The sequence below is a fragment of the Hyperolius riggenbachi genome, chromosome 2 (genome assembly GCF_040937935.1).
Source record: "Hyperolius riggenbachi isolate aHypRig1 chromosome 2, aHypRig1.pri, whole genome shotgun sequence".
Taxonomy (NCBI): Eukaryota; Metazoa; Chordata; class Amphibia; order Anura; family Hyperoliidae; genus Hyperolius; species Hyperolius riggenbachi.
The window spans coordinates 482225751-482241677 of record NC_090647.1 but is presented as its reverse complement, the minus strand read 5'-3'; the positions used below and the strand labels follow the sequence as shown (position 1 = coordinate 482241677).

At 43.0% G+C, this 15927-nt stretch overlaps 1 protein-coding gene across 3 annotated transcripts in view; it reads left to right on the top strand.

The window, feature by feature from the left end:
* The window catches only part of SPECC1 (sperm antigen with calponin homology and coiled-coil domains 1), a 481287-nt gene that overhangs the window by 268152 nt on the left and 197208 nt on the right, over window positions 1-15927 (top strand). Inside the window, exons 8-9 of one of the 3 annotated variants that reach the window (XM_068270299.1) lie at window positions 1860-1937; window positions 11075-13776. The exons of 1 other annotated variant lie outside the window; for it this stretch is intronic. In XM_068270299.1, the coding sequence (XP_068126400.1) occupies window positions 1860-1937; window positions 11075-11096 (100 nt within the window). In that variant the 3' untranslated portion in view covers window positions 11097-13776. Of the gene's footprint in view, window positions 1-1859; window positions 1938-11074; window positions 13777-15927 lie in introns of those variants that run through there. One more of the 3 variants, XM_068270300.1, reaches the window with a different exon arrangement.

Genomic DNA, 15927 nt, shown 5'->3' with positions numbered 1-15927 from the left:
GTAAGGGAGGAAATGACATCAGGGTTGGATTCAAAATGGCTACTGTTAAAATGGGAAATGCTAAGAAGGATTTTCTTTTTTTTTCTATAAAAAAAATCACTAAAATCAAAATGTGGACAGTGCAATACATATGTTATAGAAGTAGAGCAAGTATTTATATACTTATATATGTGGTTTTTTTTTCTAAAATAGTATGGCTGACCGCTCCTCTTTAAAGTGAACCTGTCAGGGTTTCTTCATGTTTGCAACCAGATGCTACTGAACAAATTTAAGTGCCTTAATCCATCTCCCAAACCTTTTAGATGCTCAGGGAGGCCACTGATTACTAATGAAGAGCAAAAATGTCTCCTAATCAGCTGTATTGCCTCCTCCCATGAGGCAGAATTTAGGATCAACAACACAAAACTGCCAACAGTGATTTGCCGGCTCAGTGATTAGGCTTCCTCTGTAAAGCTAATGAGCATATTAGAATTGTCTTTGCTTCTCACTACTCAGCATACATGCAGCTTTAACAAAGGCTTTAAAGTATAGCTGTGCACATATGAAGTGCAGTGCTCTTCCCCAATTTCCACCTACAAGCAGCGTGGAACCTGTGATCTGAAAAGCCAGGTTTTCCTATGTTACATACCGGTCGCCTCTCCCTTATGGTCGCGGAGTCTGCTTTGCAGTAGAAAGTGGAGGACTCTCCATTGACATGAATATGCAGCTTGTCCCTCTTATACTCAAGGGTGCCACTTAGCAGAAAGCTGATGGTGCTGGATATAAACAAAAATCTTAGCTCTTCAGATTCAACAACCCAGGTGCCTACAAACAAAGTGGAACTGGGGGTATGGAGAGGCATTCAGAAGGCTGAGGCTGAAATAACTGTACTTTTCTAGGAAATTAATCTTTTGCATTCTGACTGAGCCCTGTCCTGTCCCTTTCTGCTGTGCACAAAGCACTGGAAACCACATTTTATCATAGGGGAGCTACACTCAATGGAGTGTGGATGCCAGTAAGGTGCAGACTACAATTGCTGGTCAGAAGTAAAAGTATCTGTATTCCATATGTGCTAAGATTAATGGTAATAGATCTGGAGTATAGAAACTACTGGCAGACGCCTTGCGGTACCTACACTCAGTTGTTCCAAGTTCTGCTAAGCTTTGCTTAAAGGTCACCAACAAAGGTAAGCGTGACATGGAGGCTGCCATATTTATTTCCTTTTATACAATACTATTTCCCTGGCTATCTCCCTGATCCTGTGTCTCTGGTACTTTTTCTCCATAGACCCTGAACAAGCAAGTACTCTGACTCGACTAGATAATGCTGGTTTCAGGGTTGAGACACTGCTGATGCCAGAAGATGAGCAGGACAGCCAGGCAACTGGAATTGTTTTAAAGGAAATAAATATGGCAGCCTTTATATCACTCTTACCTAGGGTTGGCTTTAAAAGTCAGGTGGCCACTTTATTATTTTTTATTTTTGTCCTGTATGCCACGAATAAACTCACTGCATTCATAATGTGCATCGTGTGGTGTGTATTATAGTAGAAGATAGGACAATGACACATGGGTGATCAGCAACATGATCGTCTGTAGGCATATTATTGCTAGCGGTCTATACTGTAGGTTTGCGCAGCACTTACATGCAAGTAGTCGTCTGTTTTGGCATAACTTTAAGAAATGGACCAAAATCTCTGCTTTGGACGATGACGTGTGGCCTTTGGGCCACTAGGCGGATGACCCTACTGCTTTTTAGAGCGTAATGAAGTGGCAGGGGATGCGAGTTCAGCATTTTATTCCTCTGTCAGCGCATAGGCTTCCTGTATAGGACACACCACTGGCTGCCCATGAGTCTGATGTACTCCTTCTGCTGTTAAGGGAGAAAAAGCTGCTCGCCGGTGAAGACATCCGAACAGCTGGCAGATTATATTCTGACGCAAGCAAGAAAAACGAGAGGTAAGCTAAACCATAAAGGATACATCAACATATTAAACATAATATGAATGCAGTTGTGGTTTTTAACAGGGCTGTGGAGTCGATCCAAAAATCCACCGACTCCGACTCCTCAGTTTAGGATTCCACCGACTCCGACTCCGACTCCACGACTCCGACTCCTCTAATTTGCATATTACAATTTTGTTGATTAAAAGTATGTAACATGAAATTCGTCTCTTAACTGCCAACGCTTAGGAATTTTACAAGACAACTGAAGTGAGAAGGATATGTAGACTACTATATTTATTCCCTTTAGACTAAAACTAGTCCTTGGTAAGAGTACTTGTAAAAGGTACAAACCGGAACAAAGAACATCTATCAGGCCCTAGGCAATGTAACTGTGGGTACATGTAAGAATGATGTGCAGGTACTCTGCAGGGGAATGAGGAGATTGTAACAGACAACACCTCTGTGTTCAATGTGCACAGCATTCTCAGTGGATTCCCTGCAGCTTTGTGGGGAGTGCATATGTAGAGTATAGTACTACTGTGTAACAAAGTAAACCTGAGACAGATGAAATTAAAGTTTTATACATACCTGGGGCTTCCTCCAGCCGCCTTCAGGATAATCAGTCCCTCGTTGTCCTCCTCCGCCACCTGGATCTTCTGCTATGAGTCCAGGTACTTGAGCCAGTCAGGCGTAGTGCGCATGCACACACTCCGCCGCCAGGAGCATACTACACCTGTGCAGCACTATTGCGCAGGTGCAGAATGTTCCTGGCTGTGGGAGCGGCATGCGGCCGGACAGCGCTGACTGGCTGAATTACCAGGACTCATAGCAGAAGATCCGGGTGGTGAAGGACAGCGAGGGACTGATTAGCCTGAAGAGGGCTGGAGGAAGCCCCAGGTATGTATAAAACTTTACTTTTCATCCGTCTCAGGTACCCTTTAATTTGTAGTCACCAAACCAAATTTTAACAACATATCAAATTATTTGATTTCATCAGCAAAGGGAGTGCATACATTTGCATAAATCAGCATCAATGCAGAATTATTTCCATCTCGTTGACCATCTCTATTAGTGACACAGCTACACATCAGGCTTTATTCTTACAGCATAGATGTTATTTAGTATATATAAGAGATTCCTGTGTACACATCATATATACAGTCACAATCAGATATGTATATCTGACCTTAAAAATACGGGGACTGCTTTATTGAAGCAGCACAAGTAACTAATTTTGATTGGTTTATTTCATTTTTGTGGACTAAGCACAGCTATTACTGTATATATACTGTATATATACATTATTTTTAATGACTATTGTCTGAGAAATAGAACATTTTATCATATTTTCTATTTTAATTACAGTTTAAATTCATTAGGAGTCGGAGTCGGTGCATTTTTTCCCGACTCCGACTCCGACTCCAGGCACCCAAAATTGCCCGACTCCACGACTCCGACTCCACGACTCCGACTCCGACTCCACAGCCCTGGTTTTTAAAGGTTTGATCCTATAAACAAGCACTCGGTGAATGGTTAGCATTTATTCAGTGATGTTAAATCAGTCTGAAACTCTGACATAACATTCAATGAAAAATGTTTTCCTACTTTTTATTACCCATACAGTTATCATATTTGTTTTAGCGCAAAAGTAATATTTTCTGTTAAAAAATTACAAGTTCCCAAAGTACAGTTTATTTGCTCTGAAAGCCGGCATTGCATTTCATTGCAGCTGTATTTATATAATATCTATCTAGTGATCACCTCTCAACTGCACACATACTAGAAGCAGAGAGACCTCAGTTTCTTCTGTCCACTGAAGAACAAAGTGCTGGTGTTTAACTGTTGGAATGTTGTTCTGCTACAACAGAATTCAAAAAAGTCTCTTCAGTTGTGCATTTATTCAACATCACTTGTATTACCTGCATATGGCGTTGATGGGTCTATTGTAATGCAAGTGGTTTCATTCTATTTGGTAAATTATTAGGCATTTTTGTAAAATATAAGCGAAAACACACAGGCCTTAAAAAAAAAATGTATGTATGTATATACATACACATACACATACACATACACATACACATACACACACACACACATATACATTTACACACACATATACATTTACACACACATATACATATACACACACATATACATATACACACACATATACACATACACACACATACACACACATACACACATACACATACACATACACACACATATATATATATATATATATATATATATATATATATATATGCTATATCTTTTTTTTTTTATGGCAGAATAGCACCTTAGTTTTAGTGTACTTAGGATAGAAGTGTGGGTAAGTGGTCTTGAAATGGAGCCCTGGTCTACAATGCAATATGCTTACATCATGGTTTTATATCCCTTTAAAGAGGAATTTTAACCAAGAATTGAACTTCATTCCAATCAGTAGCTGATACCCCCTTTCCCATGAGAAATCTTTTTTTTCTCGAATAGATTATCAGATGGTCTGTATAGTTGATATTGTGGTGAAAACCCTCCCACAGGGTGATGTCATCACCATGGTCTTGACAGTTTGCAGTCTGTGAACATCATTGCATCGTGAGAAATGGCAGCTTTTTCAAATGAAAAGCAAGCATTATCTTCCTCTGTGCATAGAACTCTCAGTAATGAACATTCCATACAGGTCACCTGGCAGAACTACCAGTGATATATTTCAGAATGTGAATCAGGGAGAGGAAAGCTTTTACAATGGTAAACTAAATACTGTACAAACGTTTTAACTCCTACATGAACATTATGGAAAAGCCAAGTTGCAAATAAACTGTGAAGATAAACAATTTCATCCATCCTACTCCTGAAAAATATATTCATTTTTTTTAGAACCTCCCAGTTTTATTTTCTGTTTTAAAAAGCTAAAAAAGTAGGTTTAATGCTACTGTCTCATATGATGATAATTCAGCTTTTCCCATAGTCTCGCAGTTAGCAATCATGTGACCCCCAACAAGACAAATTTCAGCAATCATGAGGCCCCTATCAAGACAAATTCAGCAATCATGAGGCCCCCGACATGACAAATTCAGCAGTCATGAGGCACATAAATAGACAGCATTTCACATAAATAGGCAGAATGCCCCCTTAATATGGTAGACACCTCTCACCTGGCTTCTGAATTCTCCTCTGCTGGCTGCTGTGTCTGGCTGGCCTGGCAATACTGTTTTTGGCTGGATTGGGGATGATGTGTGGGCTGAAAGGCCTGGCAGTGATTCTGTGGCCTGGCTGGCGATGATGCTGTGGCCGGGTTAGCTGGCGATGATGCTGTGGCCGGGTTGGCTGGCGGTGATGCAGTGGCCGGGCTGGCTGGCGGTGATGCTGGGCTGTGCTTGGCTGGTTGAAGTAAATGCTGGCCTGACTGGTGGTGATGCTGTGGCCTTTTTGACAGTGATTCTGGGCTTGTTGGCTGGTGGTGATGCTGGGCTGGCTGGCCTGGATAGTTTAGGTAGTGACAGGAGCCCCCCAGTTCAGGTAGTGACAGGAGCCCCCCAGTTCAGGTAGTGACAGGAGCCCCCCAGTTCAGGTAGTGACAGGAGCCCCCCAGTTCAGGTAGTGACAGGAGCCCCCCAGTTCAGGTAGTGACAGGAGCCCCCCAGTTCAGGTAGTGACAGGAGCCCCCCAGTTCAGGTAGTGACAGGAGCCCCCCAGTTCAGGTAGTGACAGGAGCCCCCCAGTTCAGGTAGTGACAGGAGCCCCCCAGTTCAGGTAGTGACAGGAGCCCCCCAGTTCAGGTAGTGACAGGAGCCCCCAGTGTAAGTAGTGACAAGTGCCCCCCAGTTTAGGTAGTGACAGGGACCCCCAGGTAAGGTAGTGAGTGACAGGGACCCCCAGGTTAGGTAGTGAGTGACAGGGACCCCCAGGTTAGGTAGTGAGTGACAGGGACCCCCAGGTTAGGTAGTGAGTGACAGGGACCCCCAGGTTAGGTAGTGAGTGACAGGGACCCCCAGGTTAGGTAGTGAGTGACAGGGACCCCCAGGTTAGGTAGTGACAGGGGCCCCCCAGGTTAGGTAGTGACAGGCGCCCCCCAGGTTAGGTAGTGAGTGACAGGAGCCCCTCAGGTTAGGTAGTGAGTGACAGGCGCCCCCCAGGTTAGGTAGTGAGTGACAGGGGACCCCCAGGTTAGGTAGTGAGTGACAGGGACCCCCAGGTTAGGTAGTGAGTGACAGGGACCCCGAGTTAGGTAGTGAGTGACAGGGACCCCCAGTTAGGTAGTGAGTGACAGGGACCCCCAGTTAGGTAGTGAGTGACAGGGACCCCCAGTTAGGTAGTGAGTGACAGGGACCCCCAGGTTAGGTAGTGAGTGACAGGGACCCCCAGGTTAGGTAGTGAGTGACAGGGAACCCCAGTTAGGTAGTGAGTGACAGGCGCCCCCCAGGTTAGGTAGTGACAGGCGCCCCCAGGTTAGGTAGTGAGTGACAGGGACCCCCAGGTTAGGTAGTGAGTGACAGGGACCCCCAGTTAGGAAGTGAGTGACAGGAACCCCCAGTTAGGTAGTGAGTGACAGGGACCCCCAGGTTAGGTAGTGAGTGACAGGGACCCCCAGGTTAGGTAGTGAGTGACAGGGACCCCCAGGTTAGGTAGTGAGTGACAGGCGGCACCCCCCTTGTTAGGTTAGGCCCCCCTCGCCCTGGGCCCGCTTAGGGCCGTTTTTGGGGTGCTGGAGGGGTGGTAGCATGAGGGGAGAGCTTGGTGGCACATCGGTGGGAAGGGCCACCCCCTCCCTCACCTCGGGCTCTCCCCTCTGCGCTCCCCTCCAGCACTGATTATGCAGGCGGCGGGCAGCGGCGGCAGATACATACCTTCCGTGCGCTCCATGGATGCTCCTGTCTCTAGCCTCTGACGCGACTTCCTGTTTATACAGGAAGTCGCGTCAGAGGCTAGAGAGAAGAGCATCGGTGGAGCGCACGGAAGGTATCTCCTGCCGCCTGCATAATCAGTGCTGGAGGGGAGCGCAGAGGGGAGAGCTGAGGTGAGGGAGGTGGGGGCCCGTCCCCCCCCCCCCCCCCTCCCCACCGATGTGCCACCAAGCTCTCCCCTCATGCTGCCACCCCTCCAGGTCCTTGCGGGCCCCCTGTGACGTACGGCTCGGGTGAGCCCCATAGCAACGCTATGGTTGCTATGGTGATTGCTACGCCCCTGAACACTGACTAAATAATATAAAAAATAAATACAGGTATTGTAAAAAAATAAATAAATAAAATAAATTATTCATTATATTCACTACAGTTTCTCTTCAAATATACTATACTATTTCCAGTAGGCATGATGTGAGCTGTTACACTGTCCTGGTATATACTGAGAGTAAACAAACTGCAGTGCATGCTGGTTACTGTTTAAAAAAACCTGAATCTGAAATGAACTTACTGCTTGTATTGTCACTATGCTCCCCAAGTGTAAATTGTTCCTTTGCGCTCTATACCCTTTTTCTGCAGACTGTTATCAGCAAACGTTGAGTACAGGAGGATGAACTGGCCAGGAGTCAGTTTGAGGCAGAGTTTACTAAGCTGGATTGGTATCCTATCCATATTATGTGGATATGCTGTACTGGTCCAGGGTCTGCTGCTTCTCCGAAACAGATGTGTACCATACAACAAATGAATGGCAACACAATCTGCTGTCTGGAAAAATTGCATAAATATTTAAAGGTAGTCTGAAGCCAAATATTAAAAAATATATACCTAAGGAGAGGGAAGGCTCTGGGTCTTATAGAGCCTTCCCGTTCCTCTCCTCGTCCCGTCGTTCCTGCTCTGGCTCCCCCATTGGCAGTCTCCCACCCATGGGTCAGAAACTGCTCTCTTCCGCAGCAATGGGCTTTGGAAGTCTTCAGGAGCACTCAGGCTTCCGGAGACTACCAAATCCTCCCACAGCGGGAGATTGAAACAGAGGAGCCTGCTGAGGAATGAGAGAATGAGGAGATGATTGGTAAGGTTCTACAGAACCCAGAGCCTTCCCTCTCCTTAGGTAAGTATCTGGGGTTTTTTAATATTTTGCTTCGGATTTACTTTATCACCACAATTGACGTGTGAAAGGGCCCATTGAAAAGCATGGTCACTTTCTTCATGTCCGTGGCAGTCCCTTGTGGTTCCTAAAATCGGTCTAAAATAAAAAGGAGGTATTTTGCATTATTGACCAGGGCCTCATTTTTTAACCATACTTATATAAAAGTACTATAATGCTTTAAAAAGGGTGCAGTTCTATTCCTAGTCACTGAATAGACATTTGTAACAATCTGAATCCTTGACGTCACAAACCAGTTTGCAGTGTAATGCTCTGTGCACACTGTGCATTTTTACATCTGCACCTCCAGCGAAGGTGTGTCCAGTGCATTTCATCAGTGTTCTCCCCAGGCTCTTTTAGCCGGGTGCTCCACCCGGCTAGATTTGGTGACCACCCGGCTGTCATCGGCTCACCTCTTCACCTCCTCCTATGCTGTAAGCAGAGTTGCCCTGCATTTTCATCTCGACCCACCCAGCTACTTTTTCATGCCACCCGGCTACTATTTCATGCCACCCGGCTGGAATAAAAATTCTGGGGAGAACACTGTTCATATCATATGAGATCTAAGTGGTGTGTTTCTCAGAACGCATCATAGATCCGATTTTGTGTCCCTTTCTGCCAGGCATTATTCACAGTAGTGAATGGGCTGTGAATACACATATATGGCCACTGCTATTGCAATATCTTGTCCATCCTTGCATCAGCCCTTGAATGAACACCGTGTACTCATAGCCTTACCTTAGCCTTAGTGAGGCTGTTTGTTCTTTTATAATTGCGTCTCTCTTGTCACTGCAGGGTGTTGGGTTCTGTGCAGCGTGGAGAAGTTCTGTTTCTTGCTCCCGGGTCTCACGAATGATCAAACAAAGCCATAAAACTAGCAAAAATCTATTGCTGCTGTCAGTAATTCAAACCATGAAATCATGCTCAAGGCTTTTTAACCTGACAATAAACAATATAAATAAAAAGGGCAGAAAAGGAAAACAATTGTTAGCAGCATTGAGTTAGGCAGCACATTAGTTCTTCACTTTGGGCTTTAAGTCTGACGATGGGCATTTATCAGTAAAAACAGCCATCCCAGGTAGGTAACACCAGACTATAGACTTGGTGTATAAGTCTGCCTATCACCCATCACCTACAACCAGCCTATCATTTGCAGACTAAAGGTGCTTGTACATCTAGCAATGCATGGGCAGATCGACCAAGAGACAGATCTCTATCTGATGAATCTGATCGGAGAGAGATCTGTTGGCTGCCCATACACCATAGTCCAATTCACAATTTGTTTCAGCATGAAATATCTTGGGAATCGGCCTTGTGACACTGCCCCCGTTGCTTGGCCACTATCCCCCCAAATGTAAATGTGAACCTCTCAACCCTCCCATGCATTGTAATCTCACCTGCTTGTTGCAAAGAACGCAATTTGCCCACTAACCCTGGCTGTGGATCCTGGTCATTGCTTTATTGTAGATAATAGGACAGCAGAGGCGCCAACAGAATAAAAAAAACTCTAAAAGAACTTAAAAACCCATCTTCGTAATAAAGGAGGTAGTGGTGGACTTGCCTCCTCCGAGCAGAACATACGACTGTGGATTTTCAGTCAAAACAATTTTATTGGGTACTCCAAATAAAGTGCAACGCGTTTCGCGGAGTACAGACCCACTTCATCAGGCAATAGCAGATAGGAGTAAACCGCATCGGCCAGTATCCTCAACACTGAGCGACTCAGAGGCACTTTATTTGGAGTATCCAATGAAATCGTTTTGACTGAAAATCCACAGTCGTATGTTCTGCTTGGAGGAGGTAAGTCCACCACTACCTCCTCTATTACCAAGATGGGTTTTTAAGCTCTTTTAGTGTTCTTTATCCTGTTGGCGCCTCTGTTGTCCTATTATCTACATCAAGTCCATCCTTGGTGGAGGGTTGTACCCTTCCTTCTTCCACTACAGAGAGCGACTTTTTAATCCTGAGTGGGGTCAGGACAATCTCCCCACCTGCTTTGACAGTGGTTGCCTCATTGGTAACCCTGGTTTGTGAGTATTAAATTTAATATTACTCTTCCAATTATACATTACCAGTACATACTACACTATATTGGGCTCTTGGTGATCTCTCTTTTTCTCATTGCTTTGACTGGGTTGGAATATGAATACACTGTATCATTGGTCAGGCAGGTCACATGTTAAAAGGACATGTTACTCGCTGAAACTAAACTGAGACCAACAATAATCTGGGAGAAGCTACTACATATCTCAAGTGTTTTTAGTGGAATAGAGAAACCCCAACCTTTCATAAATAGGTGAGAGTTGATATTGTGCCCTCCTGTAATGTCAGTGCAGTGTGGCTTTTTCGGTGCAGTTTTTATCCTGCCACTTTATAAACCTGCCCCTTAGTCTTCAGACTGTGTCCTTAATAGATGGTAAGGCAGCCATTTCTGCTTGCCGGCCTTCCACCTGCTCATAAAGGCATGAGATCCATCAATACCTAAAGACTTCAAAGTGTCAGAAGGTTTAGAGTGGAGATTCAGATTATTACAAATGCCTATTTCTGACAAACTTCCTTTAGCCAAAGAAAAGTGCTGCAAGTATGACTTCAGTGATAATACTGAGGGTTGTTGTAAGAGCACATGTGTATTGCCTCTCTAAGGATCTCAGAGACACGTGGAACAAAGGGAAGATGTTCTTGTATACAACTTGCTTTGCGGATTGTAACCACACGCCTATGCAGGATTTCCAATGTGCTTCAAATAACTGTTTCTTGTTGACTTGTAGATAATTTTGGTATTCCATAGCAATATGAAAAATACTACAGCCTGCTCTAACATTTGGTGAAGAACAAAAATCAGTGATTCCCTTCTTTTAATGTTTCCTGTTTGTATGTGCCTTTTAGCTTTTTTTGGCGCCTTCACTATTTTATGCTTTTTATGTTCTGTCCAGCTTTGTGTGCTTATTGTTGCAACTGTAAAGGGGGTGGGTCAGTAGACAGTCGATAACCTTTCATAGGTCATTATGGACTTTAAGCAGTGTCTTGTACCTTACCGTAATGTATATTTATTTACAGATTGTTGTGAGTACAGCTTGTTATAACCTCTCTGCCCTGTTTTGCAGTTATGCCGCCTGTGCCAGCTAGCCATGGAATGAAGCTGGAATACTGGATACCCAAACCGACAAGGCATAGTGAACTTTATTGCCGTCAATCAGAGCCAAATCTCAGCGAACCAGATTTTTCAGTGCTGTCTATACATTTTTTTTTTATTGTCTACTTTCATCCATCAAGGAATATATTTGTATATATTGCAAGATTTAAAAGGAGTTTTAATAAAAACTATTCTCCCTGACCAATAAATCTGATTACTTGGAGATTTTAACTATTGTGGGTCTCCTTTTAGTAAGATAACCGAAGCAGCAGTTTCTGATCTGACCTACAGTGCCACCTACAGGTGAATCTGAGATTGTACCTTAGTCATGAAATTATAATCTATACGGTTTCCCCACAATTTACCTAACTGTGTAAAATCCTCTGCTGGTATTTCTTCCTACCACTAGATGGAGCTGACAAAATATTACGAATAATGGACATCATCATCTGTGAATTGATTAGTGCTACCCAGTGGTAGGCGGGAGCTCTAACCATAGAGGAGCCAAAGAAGAGCTTTGACATGTACTTCCAATATTTTCCAAAGGCCCTGACTTGTCTCTAACCTCCACCTCACCATCTTCCCTATTACCACGACTTCCCAACATCATTATAGATCTTAACATGCTGCCTAGTGTTATCATTTCCCTACCAAACGGGTTGCCTACACATGGGTATATTTTAAATACTGATGTCTAAAAAGATTGATGTTAAAATCATCGCAGAAAGAATCTAAAGTTATTGTACAGTTGCCTAAAACTTGGCATAACCATTAAAATGATGCCAACACAATGCTGTCTCCTAATCTACCATAAATCATAGCCTAGCTAGATACTTTCGTCTAACAAGCCAACACTAATGGATCCCTGATATTAACCTAGCCTCCTAAGTTTTGAGACTTTAAATGCTGTGCTTCTGGCACCAGGATCTGTGATACTAGGCCCTCAAATGAAAACACACCAACTCCTGTTGCACCTGTAGGGACTGTGGATTTTATTACTGGAAGCCCTCATCAGATGTTGCAATCTGAATAACATGGTATTTGAAGTAAACTTCTAAACATTCCAGGAAAACAAATGTACAGTAAAACTAATTCAACATTATTTTATTTTTAGCAATTGCTTAGAACAGTTGCTGCTGTTTTCAAGAGCACTGTTACTGTATAGAACAATTTGGATCACTTTGAGTTGGGGAAATTTGTTTTTATGGAAGTCCTCCTTAATGAGGGTAAATACGGTATGCTAATATTGGTATGAGAGTTGAGACCTGTATCAATTTTTATTGAAATCTGTAGTTTAGGTTTACCCATCCAACTGCAATGTTCTCTTACCTCTAGCAATTTCTCAGTTTCTGTCCATTATGTTCTTGGCTTATGGGGTGGGGCTAGCTGTTTACATCCTAACTTTGGGCAATAAGGAGATGCTGATCATTCACTTGTACAAGACTGGAAATTAATGAAAAAGAAACATACAAAGCTGCTTACATACAGTACCTAGTTAGGTCCCTGACTGCCAGAAGGAGCCCGAGACATCATGTAATCTCCACTTCAGGGTCCAACAAGGTACAACCAATCATCTTGAGCCTCTGACTGCAGGTGCAGAGATTCATTAACAACTGTTGATAGCACCAACAGTAACTTTGTAGTAGTTTAGAGGGTCAGTTAGTTTAGTTTAGTTTAGTGTTTGAGAAGGGTCAGAGTAAGTTTAGGATTAAGCTTCTCTTTTCCTACTTGAGTTATTGTGTTTTTTAGGGATTAAGTTTAGTGCTGGGCATAGTTTAAGGGCCCGTTTCCACTAGAGCGAATCCGCATGCGTTCTCTGCATGCGGATTCGCATAACCAATACAAGTGGATGGCCCTGTTTCCACTTGTCAGTTTTTTCCTGCGTTTTTCTGTGCAGGATATTTCTGCACGGTAGAGCCTGCAGAATTCGCCTGCGTGAGGAATGCAGGCGATTCGCAGGCTATGTATTTAATAGGGAAAACGCACATGCGTTTTTTGCCGCGATTTCGCGTGCAAATTCGCATGAAAAGTAATGTAAATTGAACCAGGCAGTGACATGGTTAAATTCGCATATACCCTGCCTATGCGAAATCGCGGCAAAAACGCATGCGGAATCTCATCCGCATGCGATTTCGTCAGCGGTGGAATCCCGGCGATTCGCACCGCACTAGTGGAAACGGGCCCTAAGGGATAACTAAAGCAAAGTTGTAAAGGGCTGAGGTTCTTGCACATTTTTGGCACAGCTCAAATTAATTGATGGGACTGAATCAGGAACGGTGTGGTTTATCAAGTAGAACACATTTCTTTGTTTCTCAGTCCATCCTTAACACTGACATGGATATGGCTTTTGAAAACTGGAGTTTGAGACCTGTGGCTTAAAGGGTTATGGCTATGCTTAGGATTTGGGTAATGGTTAGTATTACCGGTAGTTTAGTGTTTAGCTTCGTGTCAGGGATAAGGCTAGGGATGATGATTGGTGTTCGGCTGTGGGTGAATGTGGGGTACTTGTTTGTGACATATGCATAGGGGTCACTGTAAAAGTGGCATACACCATTTCGTTTTTTGTTTCAACCAGAGAAATCTGATCCATTTTTTTTTTGTTTCCCCTGGTTAATTTTAATAAACAGAAAAATCAAATCAAAGCAATACTATACAATAACGATAGATTCTTTCGAAAATATCCAGCAAACTATTGCATAAAACTTTCAGTTTTCATATTTTGCTATTTGATTTTTTTTCCAACAAATCTGATCAAATTTTTATAGAAAATTAAAAATAATAATTTCATTCTCGGTCAAAAAATGTTGTTTTGAATCCTTATACAATCAACTGTTTTTATGAAGAACAAAGGGAAAATCGATCAATTTGATTGAGTATGTCCACCTTTAGGCACAGGGTAAGAATCCCGATAATGGGCTCCTCTTTCTGGACCCAGATAAATGGCACCATAGTTTGGGGGGTATTGGTAGATGTAAAGTTACTGCTGCCTTTTTTTCCCCTTCAGTTTTCAGTCCTGTAAGCTGGGGAAGAGGTTGCGTTTCCCTTCTGCCCGGGAGTTTGGATTTCAAACTACTGGTTCTTTCGTTTACCCGATAACCGGGAAATAAAGGAGAGGCCTCCTGCCAGCCACCCCACAGAAATGGAACTTTGCATTTTCCTTCAGTAGTAACTTAACTAGAAGTAAGAGAAATGTACATTTAGCACTTCAAAAGATATACTGTTTTCTAGTCAGCATATCGCAGTGTTCAGATACACGACCTCATGCCAGTATTAGACATGAAATATCATGTTATATTGCTGATGAAAATACTGTTTACAATATTCATAAGTGTTCTTTTTAATGATGTAAATATTGACAGATCTGCATGCCCCGTGATGTTTTGGTACTTATGCCAATTTTGACACAATCTGTTGTTGGTACATGTTTATTTTTATTCACAGCACCAGGGAAGATGCATACAGTCTTTCTTTCCCTGGCTAAGTATTCAACTTTTCTTTTTTTGTTTCAAATGAGCCTTCCTGCAACTCATTCCAGCAGAGTTCAAACCATAACACACAGGTGTAGCTGTCGTTCAGTTACTTTTCAATGTGAATTCTATCCCTTTACCACTAGATGGCAGCACATGCATTTTGGTAGGCAATGCTGCTGACTTGCAGTACTTCCAACAGACTTGCTAGTCCTAACTACCGGTAGCATTATCTCAGCTGCCAGACTTATTAATGTCAAATTCTGTTCCCTGTTTTCAGGTTAATTTAAATTTCTTGAATAGTAAAAGAATTGTAATGTAACAGATCAGTATTGGAGTCGCCATAAGTTGCTAAATGCCTCCCCAGCATCTGTGTAGATCAGGGTTTTCCCAGTCTTGAACTGGGCAGACAGGACGAGTTGCAAAAAGTTGGTTGATTTGGCTGATGTGTGTGAAGGCTTTCTAAATGATTTATTGATTAGGATCTTCCACTAATCCACTATAAATCTCTCACCACCACCTTTTCATTGTCTTTAGGATCCGTAAAGCTCTTGGTTCTGCCATGCTGACATGCTATACGGTATATTTAGTATCTGTCAGGAAAATTCACATTTATTTCACATTGACTGTAACACAGAGTAGCAGGGCCCAGGAAACTCATGTGCAGCATGCACTGGTGTGTGTTAGAGATACAAGTATTTGGGTCATCCTGTTGATGATACAGGGCTGTGGAGTCGGTACAAAAATCCTCCGACTCCTCGACTCCGACTCCTCTACTTTGCATATTAAAATCTTGTTGATTGAAAGTATGCAACATGAAATGCTTCTCTTAACTGCCAACGCTTAGGAATTTTAAAAGACAACTGAAGTGAGAGGGATATGGAGGCTGCCATATTTATTCCCTTTTAAACAATACCAGTTACCTTGGTATCTGGCGGATCTTCTGCCTCTAATACTTTTAGTCATAGACTGAAACTAGTCATTGGTAAGAGTACTTGTAGAAGGTACAGACAGGAACAAAAACCATCTATCAGGCCCTAGGCAATATAACTGTGGTTACATGTAAGAGTGATGTGTAGGTACTCTGCAGGGGAATGAGGGGGATTTTTCCTCTATTACACATTCTTCATGCACAATCTGAACATGGATCAGGCCCTAGGCAATATAACTGTGGGTACATGTAAGAGTGATGTGCAGCTACTCTGCAGAGGAATAAGGGGATTCTTCCTCTATTACACATTCTTCATGTACAATCTGAACCAGGTTTATGGGTGATAGATTTCCATCTCATTGACCATCTCTATTAGTGACACGGCTACACATCAGGCTTTATTCTTACAGCATAGACGTTATTTCG